We start from the raw sequence: 22,039 nt of genomic DNA on the forward strand, positions 1-22,039 counted from the left end.
ATGGGGATATTTCTATCACATGCGTTTACGTCATAAAACTGGCTTCAGATTTTTTCTTTTTAGTAATGTCATTTATATTTGTGTCAGTCTAAAAAAATGAAGCTAAACTTTATTCCGCATCTAAAACGTGAGTAATAGAGATCAGTGGATCCCTGATTGTAATGATACACTGTGGATTACAGCACTTTCACGTGTGAGTGAGAAATATCTATAAACACGTTTTGCAACCATCAGTAAGAACATCTAAATACGTTTTCTTCCATTATGTGAAAATAATCAGATAATAGCATATTTATACAGACACACGGTGCGTTGTAACACGTCCTGCGTGTGTGTGTGTGTTTCATTTGTAAACATTTTAGAAGTTTTTGCAGGCAACAACAAGAACGTTGAAATTATTCCAGATTATTTGAAAGACAGACAAATAATAGTGTTCTGTAATATTAAAGCAAAGTTTATAACATGGGAGCAATTGTTGTGATGTTGAAAATTGTTTTTATTATATTTCCATGCAGTCTGTGACTTTCAAAGCTTGGACTACTATAAAGGGAGAGAGCTTCCTTTTTATTTCATAGCTTGTATTTCAAGCTCTAGGCTTACTTACTGAAGGCTTGACGATGCCTTCTACAAAGCGTATAAAATTACACATTAACAAAACTCCCCTCACCAACAATGGGGCTCCAAAATTGCGGTCAATCCTGCACAAAACACTGTTTGAATTTAGTGGTGGGAGAGAAACTTCAACAATACTAACTTATAGAAAAGCTGAAAAATTAGGGGAAAAAAACATATATTTGGTCCATGCAAACCTTACCCATAAATTTGATCTTTATCCCTCTTTAAAACGTCGTTGACAGCAGAGCCCATACTGGTGGGCATAACGTTTGGGTGAGGAGCGTGTGCTCCGTAGTGCTGGCTGGCGTGCAGCGGCGGTCCGTGGTTCAGGTGGTGGACCTGGGGAAGCGGCCGGGGACCATGCGGGTCCCCGTACATCGACGCCGGGACTCCGTCCATCCCACCGTAATGGGCCAGCTCATCGTACTGGGAATAAAATCAGAGCAAAAGTCAGCGGGCTGCCCGGCTACTTTTTAAACAAATGTGAAAAGTACAGAAAGCATGCCGTCTCATTTTGAATATACGCAAAGCAGAAACCAATAAGCTGTTGCGTTGAAAATGCGCTGCAGCCAGGGCAGAAAGTATCATATATTATATCTGCTTAACGGTTTGTCATTACCAAAAACATTATAACTTTGGTGATCCCGGTATGAGAGTTTGGTGGGTGAAAAGAGAGAATTAGTTTGGAGTCTCCTGTGAAACTGCTTCACGACTGTCGCGGAGGCTGTCGGTAAAAGCAGAGGCTGTCACTTTGCTTGAAGAGTAAGGGCGCTGCAAAAATGTCAAATATAGCGGCTTTGATAGGAATACTTTGTAAATTTGCCACCACCCGACAAGAGGTTAGCGATACGAGGGCCTCTCTACAGTGGATTTGAACAGGTAAGTGTAGGAGATTTAAAACCTACCCTTTGCGCCATCAGGCTGCGCTCCAATAAACTCCTGAATCTGTCGTATATTTAATATCCCAGTCCCGGTTAGAAAGTGATTTAGTGGCAAGATTCCCTTTTCAACCAACTTTGCGAATTCTCCTATTCGCCAGTGTGGTTAAGTTGAAATCGTAGCATCAGGGAGTTTTGCAATTTTTCTTGTTTTCCCTCTTTCCTCGGAAAAAAAAAATAAAAAAATGCGCCAAAGTGAAGGTTACAATCGGCCCATCAACAACCTGCATGTAACTAAACTGTCGTGTCTCATGGCTTTTTGCCACTCCAGCTGTCAATCAAAGCCAGAGGTTGTCAAGGTAATGAATGAATGACGGTTGGTGATGATGTTCAAGAGAAGGACGAATCTTTTTAGTCCGTTTTCATCCCGCAAGTCCGCGTCTCCTTTAATGCCTCCAGATCGCTATCTTGTTTTATTATCACTGTAAAAAAAGAAAAAAAAGAAAAAAAGCAGTAGAAATTAAGAGATTGCGATTCAGATCTTTCCTTTCTTTCCCCCGTAGGTATTTCGTCTATCTGGCGAGACTGAGATGAGTGAGTGTCAGCGAGTGTTGGCAGGTTGGCTGCTAGCTTGCTTATAGAAACAGAGTCAGTTCGCAGCGCTGAGCGGTGGGCGAATGAAATGACGGATCCCGGAAGTAGTGGTGGCCATAGCCAGTCCTACAGCAGCTCCAGAAAAGAGAGAGGAGAGACCAAATCTTGTGATATGCAGAGTATATGCGAGGCACAGGGACGGCTTCAACTCCACACTGGTGGTAAAAGCCAAACTCAGCTCCAACTCCCACCCAATTCCTTTTCGCCGAGAGGAGTCCTAAAGAAAAAGCAGAAAAGGCTGTGTGAGGAAGGTTTAGCAGCGCGGACACTTAGGCTGCAACTGCTTTGGGTTGAATTAAACACAACACTGACTCACTTCAACTGATTTAGAGTTAAAAAAGTTAACTTTAAAGCAGAATTATGCATTCAAACTTTTACGCATGGTAAAATGTTACATACATATTACAAAATATATAAACTTTTATCCATTCTCAGTCACTGATAGAAGTGAAAGAAAAGAGTATAAGGCATCTTCGGTGAAAATTACCAGGACATCCTATGAAAGCTGAGTTTAATATATGAGCATGACGCTTACTTGTTATCTGTTTGGTGTTTATAAGCCGCTGTGCCTACGTAATATCTCAGTAATACCTCCTAATCTCACAACTAATTATTGTGCTGGTCGTTTTGCAAATTAAACGACACGCAGCACCCCTCTAAGCCTAGAATGAACTTTTCCAAGAGGTAAAAAAAAAAAAAAAAAAAGCTTTTGGAGAAAGTAATTTTGTATGTTTCTTTCGTCCAATCCCCTCTCTTGATAGAAATCTGTGCCTTACCTCAGAGTAGTCAATTATCAAAGCTCCCCAAGATCATCAATCATGTGAGGAGATTGAAGTTTAGAGGAGGAGCAAAGCTCCGGCCATCGATTGCAGTGAAGCCCTTTTTGGAGCCTGAGCTCTTTACGCACAAAACAGAAGCAGGCCATCTATCCCCTTTAATATTTAGCTCCATCAATGCTAATATGGCATCATGGCTGTATTGATAGGTTCTCACATAAAGGCTCCATTTATGGCTCCGTGACATTTTTGATGGTGGAAATTAATTATTCACAGGTTAGGATTAAAGTAGACACACGCTCAAGGAGATGGGCTGTGGCTACCGTTGGAGGGTCAATAAACTCTCCCAACAAACAAAATACCAAGCAGAGTTGTTCGGGGTCGATTGCAGAAATAGCAGTTTAAAAAAAAGAAAAGAAAAAGATTTAATAAATGAAACCGTGACAACAGTTATGTTTGTTGGCATAAAGGGGGGGTGGGAAGTGTAGGACTGCAGGGTTTGACAAACGGCTGTGTGGACATTTCAACGTGCAATACCCCGGGAAGGAGCTGCAGAGCGGTGCGCAGAGAGCCAAGGCATTCACCATCTCCAAGTCTCTCTTACACTCTGTAAACACAACCAGCCCGGCAGACTCTGCTGCTATTGAAGACTGATATTTTCATAAGCTAAATACTATCGTTCACGTTGATTTGCGCACTAACGCTTGACTTTTGTTTTCATCCTCCTCCTTTGGACAACCATGGTAAGTAAACCTTATACTGTATCTACCGCTTTTGTTGTGAACGCGCGTCCTTCCAGGCGCAGTGAAGGGGAAGTTTTGAGGCTGGACTACAAAAAAAAGCGAATAAAATTAATATATTTTCATATTAATGATAAAGCTGCCGCTAAGTTGTACAGTAGAGCATCTTTAAAAAAAAAATTACAAAACCTCGAGCGAATTTTTAAAAACACATACTTCAGGATCTTAAGCTCTTTTTTACCGGCATTTTTACGCATTTATCGTGGAAATATGTGATTTGCCCCCGAGGAGAGTGATGTAAACACCCGAAGAGCGTGTGAAAATAGCAGAGGCTAATTATGCGTGTCCAATGTACGGCTCCACAGAAACCCTTCCCTATAAAACTTCCAGCAACGACTCCTAACGGCGTGAAATTTTAAAACTCCTTTTGTGAACGATTTATTTACGAGTATAATGGAGTCTATTAACAAAACGCGTCATAATTAACAATATTTAGTTAATTTCGCCTAATAATATCCTTTTATGCGACATAAATAGTGTGTTACACAAGTCGGTGTTTAATTTACTAATTTCATTTTAATCATCGTTCACTCAATAGTTAATTAAAATTAATTTTCCCCTCATAAACAAGGCCTGTGCCAATTTAACTCCCCTGCTTATAACCTGACCGCGTTTATAATCCAGATAATCCCAAAAGGACAACTATCATAGACAATTACACTTTTTAAGTAGTTTTCTTACAAGTGGCTTTCACGTCGCGGCCCTTTTCAGGTGCGCACACACAACTCTTACACGTTTGAAAAAAAAAAAAATCAGTGGATGGCATTAACAGGCGGTAAAATTTCATCTGGTGGTGTCAAATTGAGGTCAGTTTAGGGTTAAAGCTCTCGGTGTCCGTGTGGGACATGGCCAGCTGCGTTTGGATTCATTAGGGGGGGGGGGGAGAGGATCCATTTCAAGGAAAACACTACTGGGACAATCACCAGGCTAAAGATCCACTGCATGTCACATCCTAAAAGGTGCACCATGGACCGCCTGCATGCGACCAGAGCGCCAGCACTGAACTTCCACTCCTCTGTTTACTCTTTGCAGGACTTACAATCCCTCTTGCCCTGCAGGGTTTGGTTGTTCTCACACACGCACACATACACACACACACATACACAAACACACACACACACACACAAGCCTGTTGCTAAATATGGAGAGAGAAATGCATTGTTGATTTAATTCCCTCAAAAAGATCACTGATATGAAACGAGCTTCAAATCCTCTTAGTGACCTTAAACACTCCTGGAGAAACAATCGGCGCTCAACCGCAGGGACAAATAAAATCACCCTAATCTTGTTTGTAACTTTGTTCTTCTTTGGCCCTCTTCAGTATTTGAGATTATGTAAATTAGCAAAGCTAATGTATAGAGAGGCTGAGATAAGAATGGATCATAGACTGACTGCTGGAGAGGCTCGGAAAGCAGAAACCTTGCAGTCCATTTCTTTTTTTTTCTTTGCGTAAATTACTAAATAAAAACAGAATGCATTTGATGATGCATAATTTAAGTTAAAGATTAAAAATTTGAGCCCAATAAAAGAAATGCATATTTGCGTCGCCATCTGTAAAGACGACAACTATTAAATCTTCTTCCTCCCCTCGAACTGCATTGGATTTTCCTCATTTGTTAACAGATTTCCAGATGATCTTATTTCTGATTTATTTATAATAACTTGACTTCTCGGTGTTTTCCTTTTTGCAGAAAGCATTACCTCAGTCCCCTGCATCTGAACTCTTTTTGACCCCAGAGTGAAATGTGACTATAGGGTTTCAGAAAGTGGAGTGAGCAACTCAAATACTTGTAAAAGTTTCGCGACTAACTGTAAATTCTTCAGCTCCAAAGCCTCATTTTCCCCTCCACCGATTCTCAGAGTCTGGTGTCAGATGGTTAGTAAAGGGAGGAGGGAAAGGGAGAGAGAGAGAGAGAGAGAGAGGAGGCCAACGTGAAATGTAACTGTGGCTTTTCCCTTCAAAGAATCGGAGGGGTACATGAGAAATATGTGGCCCTCTAGCGACACCTGGCGGCCGCAGCGGAGGCCGATTTGATGAGCGCTTTGCAACAAATGAGAAAAGGCCCACGAAAGAACATCTAAATGTGCCGAAAGTCTGTCCATAAAGTACAACAAAATCGTATTTTAAAATTCAAATCAAAGGCTTTGCAATCAAATAATTAATTTTTTGACACCACAGGACTGCCAATATAAAAATATAACAATATGAAGATTTGAATGTGTGCGTGAGCTTGTGTAATTCAGACATTTGTTCCTTCTATTTTTTTTTTATCGACGCTGTTATAAGACTTGTCACTGTTCCACACGAACAAGAAAAATGTGGCCTTTATTAGCCGAAGTTTGTCTTTAATTATGTGCGCAAGAAATATCATAAATTTATTTTATCGTCTAATTTATTTTCATATTTTCATATAAATCAAAATCAGTTAGATATTTTTTGAAATTAACAATTAATCCGCTGGTTTATATATAACTGTAAATATGATGTTTATGTGATTGTTTTATTATTGGTTTAATTTGTACAATTTTACTGCTGTTGCAGGTGTTATTATACGTTAAAATATATATATATATATATATATATATATATATATATATATATATATATATATATATATATATATAAAACGATTAAATTAAACTTAAAGCAAAGTCTAAAAAATGGATTCATGTTTTTGTGAAATGGAAAACAGCGCGTTAAAATAACCAATATTATATAAATAAAACATCACCGCTGTGAAATAACCTTTTCTTTTTTTTTTTTAAATGCTTCTTCATCTCCATAAAATTCTTTATTTTCAGGTGTAAAACTACAAAGCGATATTTTCCAAACGAATTTCAAAACGAAGCGCGTTTTCCTAACATGTAAAAGAGGAATATTTTCCAGCCATAGTTGGTCATAGAAAAACTCTCCTCCTGCTCTGCAGCCTCTCTGCTCTGCTCGCCTGTGACACAGTTGGAGCAGGTCACCGCCGAGATTAGAGCCCGTCGTAAACGCCTGTGCGGATACACCAAATGCTGATTTAATGAGCTTGCATTGGGTGTTTGTCCCAGAATATCTGGTGTGCATGTGTTAGTAATCCCTATTTCCCCCCTAACACGTGGCTTGATAGGGACACCCTAACATTCACAAAGCGCTGTGAATATTTGGCTATGATTTCCTTTTCTTATATATCTATCTATCTATATATATAGATATATAGAGATATATTTCAGTTAGATTGAACAAATCGAAGCATATAAGGCCTGTATCCAGCCACATTACCACATGTAATTGAGAGAAGTTTAAGTGGAGGCCGGGAAACCGAGGAGTTAATAGCGGTGACCCTCTTGCTGTGCCTCTGTCGCTCATCATTTATCAGGCTTAAGGGGCTTAAACAGGCAGCACAGACCCACCTTTTATTACATATCAAACCCTCTCTCCCTTATCTACATTATAGGAAATACATGCATCGCTGCCTGTTATGCGGATTTGGAAATAGAAACATGTCCAATAAAGTCGCCCTCCTCCGCTGATCAGAGGAAATATGGCTTTAGGCGCTGGAGAGACAACCCGAGCGGTTTAAGCCTTTATTAAACTGTCTTAATTCTCCTCTGCACTTTGAAATGAATGTAAATTCCACTCTTGTGTTGTTTGTCCAGTGCGGAAGCGAATGGAGGGGGGAAGGAGGGAGGGAGGGAGGGTGTGAAAGTGCGGAGGGTTTTTTTTTTTTTTTTTTCATGGTTTCAATATGATTAGGATAGGAAGGGGATAAAATTGCAGAAGACTTAAAGCATTCTGCCTCCGAGTGCCTGCAAACTTGCCTACAGCCGAAATAATGCATTCAGCGTTAAGTGCGTGAGTGACATGAAACGTGGCTGTAAAAAAAAATATTTCATCCAAACTCAGGCTGAAAATATCAAACAAAACTATCTGCATCAATTAAAACTTTATTCATAAAATTAATTAAAGGTGAGAAGGGAAAAAAAACATCAGTGAGGGAGTCTTGAACCTAAAAGTGTATTTCTTTATATAATCAAACATGCTTTTATAGTTAATGCTTTAGTGCTAATTTTTTATTCCATATGTGGATTCAGGAGCTAGATATATATATATATGTATTTTATTATTTTATAGAAATGCTGTTACAGTCTTTCAGTTAAACTTCAGGGCCAAACCCAAGTTGTCTGCTGCTGGTTTCCTCCAAGGAGAGCTCAGTCAGTCAGCCTGAACGCAGCTGCATTCACATGGAGTGACGGGTTTTGATATTCTAGTCACACAACAGAGTAAACACTGCTCTCCTCTTCAATAAACATCATTGACAAGGTTCCATATCCAACCATTTGAAACACTGAGTTTAACCCCATTAAGCATCAGCATTTTTTTTCTTCCTCTTGTAAATAAAATAAATCACAAGTTTTGTGTTTTGAATGTTGTTATCAAAATGTATAAAAGTCTTTTAGCCCACATCATGTATGTACTGTAACAACTTGTATTCTGTTCTCATGTAAATTTGCTTCTTCAAGTGGTGATTTCCTGATGAATTAAAACATTTTAAACTGTCTTTGGGTTTGCTCTTCTCTCTCATTTTGTTGCTTTTTTTTTATCCGAATGTTTCTGCCTCAGCACACCGTGACATACACAGCCAGCTCATCACTAAAAGCTTTCATTGAATAATCTCTCTCACTCACACACAAATGTACACACACACACACACAGCTCACAGTGACCAGTCTAATTTAACAACTGAACCCAGGAGACACAACACCAGTTCATTTGAGTTGTAATAAACTTTAGTGTATCTCCTCTCTGGGTAAAAAAAAAAATGCATTTCTGTGACCTCATGCCTTCACAGCACGGGACAGTCCTGCTACAAAACCCCACAGCTGAATGTTTAAAAAACACACTTGCTTAACACAACACAGTGCATGTCTTCATCATGACTCCATCTGTTTGAAATACTCGCAGAAAACAATGCAGGTAAACAAATGCAGATGGTTTGTTTGTGTTTGTGTGTTTTTTTTTTTGTTTTTTTTTTCCTGTTTATGTGTTCCCATTTCCATCCCCTCTCTTATACCCACAGCCCAGCTCTCTCCCCCCCTCCCCTCCCCTCCCCTCCCCTCCCTACTTCACTCTCTCCCTCCTTCCCTCCAATCTGGTTCTGCAGGAGTTCACATGATCAAGCAAGGTACCCAGGTAATTACCTGGCATTGTAAAATAAAGCGACCACTGATTCAAATGAGGAGTGAAATATCAAAGACCAGCATTGCCTTTGCAGCCACTACTTATCCACACAGGAGACAGAGAGGAGATCTGAGTGCTCGGGGACCTGCAGAGAGGCAACAACAACATTCAGCCTTCCCATCCTAGATAAATATCACCAATGGGAGCAACAGAGCCAAACATGCCCAGGTTCACCAGTAACAGCGTATTTATTTGTATTACATACCCTCCTTGTCCATTATTAGCTCGTGCTCTCCTTTATGGTGGCCGCAGTGCAACTTTAACAAGGAGTATTTTGCTCTATCCCCGGACCTTCCTGATTTGCATCCTGCTGAGTCTCTCTCTGGGGTCAAAGGTGGGAAATTTATGAATCTGATTGCGCTCTTCCTCCTGCGCGTTGTTATGTTGAAGCAGGCTGAGCGGTCATATAATGTTTATAATCTTTTGATACAGCGTTTATTCTATATCCTATATTTTATTTTACTCTTTTACAGTTGTGCAGTATCAAATAAACTTTTTTTTATACCAGCATACACCCTTTTTCTCCCACAGCACTGGATTGATAATAATAATTCAATATACCATGTATTATCTTTAGCTGCGTAAAGATACCTTGATTTTTTTTGGGGGGGGGGGGGGGGAGGCAGCGCCGACAAGACCTTTGACACTTTGACACAGTAAGTGGAAGGTGATCTCAAATGAACAATGTTGTTGTTCTGGAAACAATACCTGAGAAAGCTCATTTCTGCTCCCCTCACGTTCGAAGTCGACAAGCGGCGTCCTGGGATTTCAGTTCGGCACAGAAAGAGCACCTGTAATTTGACTTGCCACGTCTAAATGGAAGTTGAATAGGTTACATTGTGCAACAACAAATAAAATGCTTGCAATGCTTTAGTGAGTGTTTTTCATGGTTGGAGGCGAAATGGGGTTTTCGGTGACGATGTTTGAGTGTTTAATGCTATAAACACACAGGCTTCTCTCCCTCTGGCGTATGGAAGGCTCCCAGGGACACTTTGCATGTAAATATTCATAGGGTGATGGGATGGGCTATTAATTATTAAGCACAGTAAAGACGTGTAATACTTCAGCATTTAACACATGAATCTTATCTTTTTTTTTTATTTGCTGCACCTGAGGATGAACATGTGAGACAAGACATGGCTCTTATAGTGTGGTGAGGCTGGAGAAGAAGAAAAAAAAAACAGGGATGTGCTCAATAAAAAACGTCTTTTGAGAAATAGAGAACGATAATTCTCAAATAGAGCACGAGTGCTGCCTAAGAATATACATAATTAACATCTGGGCTAAAAGGCATCTGAGCTAAAAGATAAAACAGATCACAGCTTTTTTGCTAGGCTAAATATCAAAAGCAGTGCCCTTGACCGCTGTAAAACTCAAAAAGTTTCCTTTAATTTGTCATATTTGTTTAAGGGAAAGTGAAACTTTGAACACTTCCTGTTACTGCGACTTTCCAGGTGAGCTACATCAGCACATATTCATGCAGCTCTCTCCCTCCGCACAGCTCTGCGGCCTGCGGCTCGTGACAGACTGTCACATCGTGATGGAGCTCGAGAGGGGGCCACCGGCGAGTGGCGGTTAGAGGTGCGTACCTGAGCTTCACACTCCACACGCTGGACAAACTGAGGATAGAATTGGCCCTGTGTGACCGTGAGGTTGGATAAGGAGCGGGACAGTAAAATAGTGACAGAAAGTGTAATCCTATACAAGCAATAGCAACACTCAGATTGCTTCCATATTCACTGTATATCTCCCTCCGAAGCTGCATGTGAGGATTTTTTTTTTATTATTTGCGTTTCTGAAAGCTGCAGATATGAAACAGAAACAGCTTTTCAATTATGAGCGGAAGAGAAATGACCTAGATACGATCAGGTCTTTGAGAGTTCACATCCTATTGTGCCATTGACTGAAATGAACCAGTGATCTACATCATTTGTGTTGACGTGAGTCAAAATAAATAAATAAATAAATAAAAAGGACCAGTGCCATTCTGTAAGATCCCTGCATTCCTGCAATTCACTTCAATTCATTTGTGCCCTGAAAAACTCAGTATCATCTGAGTGGAATTGAATTAACAATTTCCCCAGCTGATTTGGTCTTTTAAAACCCTCATTACACAGAAGCATTGTATATATTATCAATCCCTTAGAGAAATATGGAACGAGGAGTCTATGTTCATCCTATCATCGCCAAGTTGTAATATTATAATCAATTAGCATGGATGAGCTAATTGTCCAATCTCTCACTTGCTAATTAAGCCTGGAAATATAAATGGGACAAACTAATGCTCCATTTTTTTTTTTAAAGGATGCACAAATTGAGCTCATGCTTTAGTTAACATGGTTGGTTTCTTCGGCGGGGTCGTCAATATGTATGAGCTACATCAAAGAGTAGAGATGGAAACAGGGCCTGCACAAAAAAAAAAAAAAAGGAGAAACACATTTCAGATCCAGAATATGCAAATGCATCGGTTCTTGTTGAACTCTGGTGTTTGCATAACATCGGTTGACACAGTCTATGAGAGCTTTTTTTGTGCCACTAGTGTACAGACTACAAAACACACTGTCCTTTGGGATTTTTCATTTTAAAAGGCACACTAGGAGCTCTCCATAAATACACTGAATTTCAATGCGTTTGGTAACACAGTTCTTATTTCCAAATTGCCTCAGCCTAAATGTGTCTGAAATCACATAATTGTATGCAGAGTAGTGTGTGTGTGTGTGTGTGTTTAATGCGAGTCGATGATTATCGCTCAGTCACATGAATGTCATAGTGTGTTTCTTTCTGTGATGTGTGTGTCTCGTTGCAGTTTTACATTTTGGCCAGACAAAAAGGGTGTCAACATCAGACCAATCCTGGTGTTGTTATGCTGATGACTGGAGCGTGGCAAAAGTTCACAATGACTCCAGACAACAATCAAATACCGAATGAGGAACTGCTAGAAAATCAGTGAGATGTTTGCTTGTGTAACTGTACACTAAAGTTTCCAGGGAGTTGCCCCTGACTGGCTTATGGTATGATTCACCAGGAGAAACTCAGAAACAATGAGCCTACTGTACATGTACAGGCAGCCAGTGATTGAATGTCCTTTAACTATAATGTAAATATAACGAACACAAATATTTTTTAACCCAGCGACATTGAGATAATTTTCTTTCGCTTCCACGTGTGAAAAAATAAACGTCACACTCAGGCACAGACCGCTTTTGTTTACTGCGCGAGCTCGAGATAAAAATTGGCCACAAATGGCAGCCAACTTTTTGTTTTCGCTCTTCCGTCCTTTGTTCTGTGCTGTTGTCAAATTTGAAATTTAATACTATTTTTCACCTGACTCCATCTGTAGAAAAGATATCCTGCATTCTCCTTTAATATTCACTGGTTGTTAATTATTAAAGGTATGTATTTGAATTATAAATATACTAGTTATACAGAAGTAGGCAAAGCAGGCACATAGCCTGAGGCTAAATTCCTCCATTACCCATTATTTTCCAGTCTGCCGTCTCCATATGCCTGCCTACTATTCCTATGTCATCTCCAAAAACACTGAGGCATTCCTTTGTACTTACCTTCCCCTCCCCACTTTGGCCACCCGAAAAAAAAAATCTCCCCCTCCATACATGTGTGCTGCCTCCTTGAAGTAGGATGTCACACTTGTCTTAAATATAATGAATCACCATCTTCAAGGCATCCCTGGATCCCAAACACTCCCCACAGAAACCTGCCCCGTCCTCCCCCGTTCCAAGCCTTCCTACATGTCACAAATCATCCGTTGTGGAGGGCTTTCCACTAAATCATTAACATTGTCAGAAATGACTGGGCCAAGAATGGGAAGAGCCCAGAGATGCAGCAGAGGCGTACATATGTGTGATGGGAATATAGAATGGTAAACAAAGAGACGCAGCCTCTTCCCTTTTCCTTGCCATTCCCCTTTGCCTCCCCTTTGGGTTTTTTTTTGTTTTGTTTTTTTCATTTCTCTCCTCTTCCATGGGATTTTCTGAACAACAAGAAAGAAGTACAGTGCAAAGAAAAGTAAAGAAACTGTCAAAGAAGTTTAACAACTCATGTGGAATTCTTAACCTCTCTTCTCTAAACTGCAGTGGAGTTTTTCTTTTTTCTTTGGAGTTTTTTCCTAAAAGCCCTTTGTACTGTAAAGCACTATGAAGTGCAATATATGAGATTATGTCTCTGGGCCATTTTGATAACAGGTATTTATGGGTCCACTGTTGAGAGGATAATCAAAAATATGACTTCTTTTCCTCGCTCGGGTTGGCTAAAACTGTGGTGGCTTTGTTGTCACAAAATGATAATGCTCCTGTCATACAGCATTACAGTTTGCTCCATATATGTGGCACATCCTGAAATGCAAGCTCCTCATGTGATACTACTTATCATGCCATTTCCCTTAATGCTATAGCCACACTTATATCTTGCACATACACTCCTACCTATGCTATCATCCATCAAAAGGATTACTAATTTTTTTTCAATTTCCGTTGCTCTCTTAAGAATCTAAAGGATGATTGATAATAGATGAAGGAAAAGCACAGTGGTACTGTTTTTAACCTTGCTCAAGTCATTAATCCGCTTTATACCCATGAAGGTAGTAAAGGAGACAATGAATTAGTCATTAAAGCACAGGTCAGTTTATTAGAATTCCTGATTGAACTGTAAAACGACTTCTCCCAGGCTGCCGGGGCCAACGGAGAAATCTGCAAAACCAAGGAGAAAAAAATAAAAAGGAGCTGAGGGAAGCAGACGGAGGAATTCCTGCACGAGTGCATTTCCTCTTGAAGAAAATGACAGAGGGGTGTATCGGTAGCCATCGCTCACCTGACAAAATAACGCCTAATTAGTGCAGGCTGTGTATCTGTACACCCAGTCAGAGAATAATCACACGCCAAAGATCATTTGAATGTGATCAAAGAACAGATATGATGCCGGCTTGACAGATGAGGTGTAAGTTATACACACGTACATATAAACACATAAAACCTGTAGTGACCATTTATATGGTTCAACTTGGTGCTCATGTGTCTCTGTTACCTGGTAATGTTGCTGATGTGAGCTCTGGCTTATGTTTGTCACCATTTATTAAGTCATGCGGTCGTTGGCTCTACTCCACAGGAAAGGTTCAGATGGCCTCGGATGTTTGCTGCTCCCTAAAACAGATGATCCAATGACTGGCAAGGGGGTCACGTAGGGACCTTGACTGAGAGGATGTAATGGATGGGATGAAACTGAAACAAGATGCAAAGTTGACACTGTTTAACAATAGATTCAGTCTGTTAAGTTTGTATTAATTATACTTTGCTGCTGCAGTCACGGTTTTGTTTTCAGGTCAAAAAAAATCTAGAAATAAATTGAAACATAATATAGAATAATGATGTTTTTAAAAAAAATCTATATCTATTACTGCCAGAGGATTATCACCGGAGCCCTGTTCACATTAATATTCTGAAATCACTTGGCATACAAAAGTGTTACATTTAAGAGTTGTAGCTTGTAAACACCATCTTCCACTCCCAATAGCCCAGATAAACACATATCCCAGTTATGAGAAACGAGAATATGACAGCTGAGCTATGCCATTATTAGCCAGCATTCTGAGGTATGTAAACATCTTACTCCATTAAATGGTGATTCTGTGGACTGTGTAAACTCTGTTTCCATGGCAGCAAACAGAATATTGTTTATTTATGTAAACAAGGGTGTTTGCGAATGGGATGTGAAAATCAATATACACAGCCCAATCCTAAATATGACCTAAACAGGGATGAATATGGAATATTCTGTTATCAGCATGCATCACTTGCTGGATGGGTTTTAATTCTGTAATGTTATTTTTAAATGTGTTTTTAACCCTGTTTGGATTGTAAGTATTTTGAAACCAATCACAGACCGCAGGCTTTCAAGAGCTGATTGAAGCATGTCATGTTTCCCAGGGAGTCCACTTATCACAATGGTGGATTTCAGAGGGACTGGCTCCTCTTAATGTTTTGTCTATGTCACACAGACTTGAATGGAGTGAGTTTAAGGAAAGCTTGAAACAGCCACACCAGATGCTTTGTGCATGCGGACACGTGGCCTTGACTTACACTGTGGTGATTTCTTGTTTACAGTCATGTCTACAGACTGTCATCCTAGTCTGTCTTACTCCCTAACTAAATGGAACTTTCATTTCCTGGTTTGTAAACGAGTCTCTCCCTCTGCTTTTGTTTGATATTTATTTATTCAGTTTATGTGACAGGAACAATGCACATTAATCAACATCTCAGCTTTCACATCACTGTAAATGTGTCAGACCCTCTCTCCCCCTCTCCTCCATCCATCCCTCCCTCCCTCCTCCCCTTCTCTCACTCCTGCTCTCTTCTCCTTCCCTCACAGTGTAGTAGCCTCAGTGTAACTCTAATCAGCAAATCAGCACTGAACTCTAATGAGTGAAATTGCTTATGAAGGGAATCTGTTTCCGATGGTGGGCCCGATGATTAATGCGCACTGACAACATGTCTTTCCTCGAGGAGCTTTGCTGGGCTATGGCAGCTGTGTGACGCCACCTCCTCAGAGATGGCCCCCTCGTTTTCTCAGAGGCTGACATCCCACAGGGAGAGGGATAAACTGGAGATGCTTCAGAGAATCTGCTGAGGAAATCATGGAAGCTCAGGGTTTCAACACAACTCAACACAGAATGCTAATCGTAATGGTAAAACGTTGCAGGGCGACGTCAGCTGTTGTTACAGGGTAAAACTACATGCAACCTAACTGTGGTGGAGAGTTGCATGTTGCATGAAGTTCATGCAATTTTTACTGTTGCAAAACATTTCAAGACAACACCCTAATTTGCAAGCCATTCTCGCATTAAAGGGCAGGTCCAATATTTTTTTTGTTTTTTTGAGGTATTTATATCATTCTGTAGCTTCCCAGTAGTGCCATTTTTCCAAGCCCTTCTATAAGCTTTTTCCATCGTGACCTGACGTAGGTTTCTGCATGATGACGTTGCTACATATAAATAATGTCGATATAATGACTAAGTGGGTAAAGTCAAATAATAGAACAGCTAAAAACAGTCTGGTACATTCAGAAAACTACATCACCTTACTGCAACAACACTTCACAAACTTATGCCATATCACGATATTATGATATCCAAAATCTAAGACTTTATTTAGTCTCATATCACGATATCAATATAATGTCCACATATTGCCCTAGCCTGCCTAGCCAGTAGCCACAGAGACACTGCTGCTCTGCTAAATGTGCTAACAAACACACACAGACGGAGCACTCACTGTTGCCGCTGCTCAAAGTTTAGAAAATAAACTGAGATCTCCTCCCACCAGTAAATGGCTCCGGATCAGAGCAGAATCTGGTGTGACTCACAGGTGTTATTCGTTCCGAAGCTCTGGCTCTGTTCCCGGCGCTCTCCTCCAGAGCTCCCAACACTCAGCAGCTGTCTGTCCCTTCACTTCGTCCGGTGCATTTATAAACATCTCACACACTCAGACTCAGCGCTGTGACATCGCTCGTAGTATATCTGGACAATTTTTCACGCTCTAACATACAGCGAGCATGTTAGGAAGACAGTATCAGCGAACTGTTTGTGTGTGTTATGGGGAGGGGGTGGTGGGGGGCATCAGCGCTCTAACCAACGTCACTGCTTTTTGCTAACAGTTGAGTTGGTGTTTCCTTTGAACAACCCATTCTTTAATGGTTAAAGTGTACATATCATGCTATTTGTGATTTTCTGTTATTTTTCATGATGTTGGATGTCTGTGTTAAGCATAGACAAAGTTCCAAAACTTGAGATGAACATATGTAAAAATGCTCTGAGGCTTCAGCCTGCTCTGATTGCTCCGTTTGCAATGTTACCTTGACTTCACCATCAAACTGACACCAGCTCGTTCGTGCATGCTCACAAACAGCCATTTATTCCACAGGTTGTTCACATTGTGCACTCACATATTTCAGATTGAATTTGGGCTCGAACTTACAGATGTATTTGAGTTTAAGTTTATATTTTGAGTAAAGAATGAGAAAAAGAAGCGAAATCCTACACTGTAATGAATTGCTGTAAATTTACTGTGGATTTACAACAGTATCTTACTGTATTTTTTAATAATTATAAAATACTGTTAAATATTCATCTCATGCTCGATTAGCCATAATGACGTTAGCTAGCTAATAGCAAAGTAAACCCTCAGAGATCCGTGTCTGCACTTGCGGCCAGCATTACTCTCTTTCAGAGAATGTAGTGGGCTCAGGTTTAAAGCTAGAGTGAATACACTGTAATAAATTGCTGTAAAAATACAGCCAAATTCTAACCATAAAGTATGTTCTCTCTAAATACAGTAAAATACTTTAAATTTTGGTGCTTTTTGGAGCCAAAACCAAGAACAGACATTAAGAGTAGGCTACTGTAAGATTTGATGGTAAAATACAGTATTTTCATTTTCACTGCTGCAGTAATGGAGGGACAGAAGTCACATGCAACCATTGACATCATATAGTCATTGTTCATCTTACTTTGTGGAATCAAACCAAAAGGTCAGTAACATCGTAATGGGAAAAAAGAATTACATTTGTACATCCGGTTACTCAATTAGTGACTAAGTTTCATTTTTGCTAACATTATATTGGTATAATCTTAGCAAGCACTTGACAGGCACAAGAGAGTGTTCTTTCAGGTAGTGTTCTTCAGTTAAAAGTTTGAATAAATGGTATTTAAACATTATTCTCACTGCTGTTTGCAAGTCTAGTGTAAAGATTATTTGTGGATGACTGTTTTCTCTTGAACTAAACATCAGTGAATATTAATGTTACTCCGGCCTGGTTTATACCTACACCTTGTTTATCCCATATGAATTTCATAATTAATAATAGCCTACTATCTAAAGCACATAACAATTGTAGTTTATTCATATATGTAGCCAAGTTGATTAAGATATGTTTGCTGCTGGGCCCCAAAAGACAGAATAGTTATATTGGTTAACTTAGCTCAATTCAAGTGTGTGTTTCTCAGCTGTAGGTTGCTGCAAATATACTGTAGTTTGTTGCCAAGCAATGCTAAAACCTGGGACATAATAGGTGATTTAGTACATGTTGTTTTCATTGTGATTAACCCTGAGAGGGGAACTATGGTCAGCTGGGGAAAGTAATTCTGAAGAAGACAGGAAATCTCACAGTGAATCCTCAGCACCGCTCTTCTGAGGAATTTGACATCACTTCATAAAGGGAAGTTACGTTTCCTTCTTGTGTAAAATGTTTATATCTCCCATTCAGTCGTTTCATTTCTCTATCTCTCACTTTGTGCTCGATTTTCATTTTTGGTTCCCTCTCACTCAGTGAGCTGTGAGCCAGTTATAGCAGAAGACATTTGAAGGCATTACAAATTGTTTTTCCTTCAATCTGTTTATTTGTGCTTTTATATTTTTTTTAAACAGTAGTTTGTAAAGCAGTTGCTGTTTAGACTCAAGACTAAGTTTTGCTGGCAGCTCAGGATAATATAAATATTATAATATGAATAAGAAGAAAACTTTTCATTTGTTTACTGTAACATTCACAATAAGAAACTGTTCATCACAGTCTACAGCAGAATACTGTTATGATTTTTACAGCAATTAACTGTTAAAGTAAATTACGGTAGTAATACTAAAAAAAAACTGTAAAATGCTGGCAACTACAGCTGCCAGTAGTTTACTGTAATTTTACAGAGAAATTTGTTATAGTGTATACTAGTATCATGTGAAACTATACCTAAGGCATACCTAACCATGTCATGCTAGCTTGTCGAGAAGGGGGCTAAATAATGCTACAAATTTAGGCTAAATTTAGGCTAAATTTAGGCGACGGAAAAACTGGTGTGTCCATTTTCAAAGGGGTCCCTTGCTCTCACCTCAAGATACCTGAATGAAAATGGGTTGTATGGGTACCCAAGAGTCTCCCCTTTACAGACATGCCCACGTTATGCTAATCCCATGCAATTTTTGGCAAAAACCATGCAGTTTTTTGCATGCAGTATAAATTTGTTATTTTCGGCTATTCTAAAAATGGTGTATTTGAATATTTCTGCATACTGGGGTCCCTAAACAGTCTTGGAATTACTACTGGAAAAACTACTTGACTATTATCCATTGACAGAATACACTGTTTGGGAGTTCAGCTTCTTATGGCTTATTTTGGTGAGAGCCAAGATGGGCTGATGATTCTTACTGATTTGAGTATTAACCAGTGATTGATAAATGACTTCTGATTGTACATGTACTATAACTATACCTTTTATTATTATTTTGTTCTACTTTCTCTTGACTTTTCAGGTGTCTGCCACATACAGTGATGTTGAGAGAAGGTTCACTCTACCAGCCAGTCCTCGGCTCATTTTGCTAGGTAATGAGCCCATGACAAAGAGCCAGTGGATGATCGGCATCGAGAGGCACGTGGTCTATAAGGGCATTCAGCCAACCTTTGTGTCAGGACTTGCTGCACTGTTTGCAGTGTTCTACATTTTCCACCTTAAGTATCAAGACGAGGCCTCCAAAACCCTGGAATTCATTCAAAGATAGTTCATCAGTATATATCCGGAAAGAGGTAGCAAGGCCACCCATGGAAAGGTTATTTCCAAAAGGACCGGGAAGGTGGTACAAAAAACAGATGCAAGTGTCAACCTGCATGTTGCCATACTATTGAAGAACTTGCTGGACTTTGAGTGGGACTTCATCTAGGCCCTCGTCATCGGTGATAGCAACCAAATGCTGCAGTCAAGTCCCCTCTACCAGTTCGCTCTCTTTCTCCCTCTCTTCTCTTTCTCCCTTTCACTTTCACTGTCATGGAGTTCAGATTTACATGTGCAAAGGACTTGATTCCAAGCTTGGCTGTAATGCAGTTCTGTTACACTGTTCTTGATGCTATTTTAATTCAGCGTCTGAGGTTATGCTCATGAGTTCAGTAAAGCCTGTCATTAATTATTTTAGTGGAGACAGTTTCTTCCAAATATGGTAATGCAGGACCTTGTTACTTTTTTAATACAAATGTTTCAAATATTATTAGTCTTACAAAGTCAGCTGTGCAAATGATTGAGGACTTGTAATAAACTACAGAAATGTTTTATTGAATGTGTATTCTCTGGTGTTGTCTACTTTTGTTTAATTTGTGGGCATTTATAGGAATTAAATGCAAAAGTATCAGATTTTATTACCCTTTGTAAATAAACAGTAACATGCTGGCATGCACTGTTAAATTACAATAAAACCCACAGTTATCCTACTGTCATATACTGTAATCCAATATATGGTAATATACAGTTAAAATAAATTACAGTAGATGCACTGTAAAATAAGAGTAAAATGCTGGCGTCTTTGCTAGCATTATTTTATAGTGAAATTCTTTACAGTGTACTGTTTGTTTGCGAAGCCTCCAGAGCCACTGAAAGTCTGCAGAGGGGCAGCCTCCAGGATCTAACCAATCACAACAGAGTGGGCTCATCAGAATGGGGGCCTTAAAGCTAAAACGGCCTGTTTCAGACAGAGGCTGAACTGAGGGGCTGCATTACCAGTATAAGATAAATAAAGATTTTTTTTAACTGTAAATCATGCAAAGATATTCCAGTAGAGCCTCAGGATTTAAATATAGATATGGAAATGTGCATGATACATCCCCTTTAAGATAATACCAGCTGACATTTTAGCTTGTATACCTTACGTAAAACAAAATTTATACACTTCAGTACAATATTAACCAACAAACACTGAAACTACTAGATTTTCATGGTTATCTGTTGATCGTAGTATAGTAGCTACCCAAAACCTAACTGGAAGTCATGTGACATGATATAGTGATTTGATTGGCTGTTGCAAGAATTCAGTAGCAAAAAGTTCAAATAATCTGAATTTGATACAACTAAGGAGCATGAAAAATTTCTATTTTATCTAATTTATTTTTCACCTTTATTTTTTTGCCATTTTGCCTTTATTTGTTTGTGTGGAGATAGTCAAGAAAACATGGGAGAGTGACGGTTAAGAAAAGCAACAAAGGTGGCTAGCTAGAATCAAACTGGGGACATTGTTAACTATTAGGGTACCAGGACGTCCCATAATGTTGAATTATTGTGTGATTTTTGCATTAATTAAAGTACCTTGATTTATCAGGAGCTTATTTTTCTGGATTTACCATAGAATGACAATTATTAATCATTCATGATTATTAATTATAAATATTTAAGACTGATGTACAGTTCAACTGCAGTTGCACCACATTGCATGAAAACTTTTGATGCTGGTCTCACAGAGAACAAGATAAAATGTCACACCACTTCCATACGAGAGGAATCTGGTGGCTGCAGTTAGCCTCAGCCTCAGCTGTTCAGCTGTTTCCATTTCATCATGGATCTACATTTCATCAGGCTCCTGTTAATGCTGAGAGATTGCTCACAACTAGTGGCCATTTATGAATGTCTTATTAATGCAACATGAAATTAGCCATTGTTTGGACAATTGTTTTAAACAAGATGATAGCACTAACAATCACACCCTTCCACTAACTGCATTGGGTTTGCAATTTGAAAAGATACTTTTATCCATATATCATTTGCAATAAAAGTGTCTTGAAATGTATGAATCTATTCGTGTCTAGTGTGTCTTGCCTGTATAGCATGTGATGAGTGTAGAATAGATTAATAAGGAACTATTCATCTCCATACTTCACACAATTTCTTATCTACCATAACCATTCTGTAAATTACATTACACAGACTCTGAAACACTTATCCTTGGTTTGTAAGGCTCTAATGTAACATGCACCATTATCAAAGAATTTCTACCTAACGACCCAACTAACCCGAACACTCCTTTCCTCATTCCACGCTCGCAGATGAGATGAGACCCCACTGAGCCAATGAGCTTCAACGAAACTGACTTGATTGCCAGGGCTTCAGCGTCAATGATCCTAGAATAACAAGGAGCATATTGTACCATCAGCACAGGGCTGCACAGCCAGGCCTGCTCCAGGTTAAAAGGCTCTTAGATGCCTTGGCTCAATGACGGAGGTAATGACATTCTCATGATCCAGCAGCACAGGTGAATAGGTAACCATGGACAGAGGGAGAAT

The 22,039-nt window shown here is 39.4% G+C and overlaps 1 protein-coding gene across 20 annotated transcripts in view; it reads right to left on the minus strand.

Annotated features, from left to right (window-relative positions):
* The window catches only part of meis2a (Meis homeobox 2a), a 195,429-nt gene that overhangs the window by 78,488 nt on the left and 94,902 nt on the right, over positions 1–22,039 (minus strand). For 5 of the 20 annotated variants that reach the window (XM_042388077.1, XM_042388076.1, XM_042388078.1 and 2 more), the window contains exon 3: positions 815–1,041. In XM_042388077.1, the coding sequence (XP_042244011.1) occupies positions 815–1,041 (227 nt within the window). Of the gene's footprint in view, positions 1–814; positions 1,042–1,234; positions 1,340–1,520; positions 2,365–9,655; positions 9,742–13,987; positions 14,182–21,769; positions 21,878–22,039 lie in introns of those variants that run through there. The other 15 variants (XM_042388090.1, XM_042388085.1, XM_042388096.1 and 12 more) reach the window with 7 other exon arrangements.

Source organism: Thunnus maccoyii, chromosome 16, assembly GCF_910596095.1.
Source record: "Thunnus maccoyii chromosome 16, fThuMac1.1, whole genome shotgun sequence".
NCBI lineage: Eukaryota > Metazoa > Chordata > Actinopteri > Scombriformes > Scombridae > Thunnus > Thunnus maccoyii.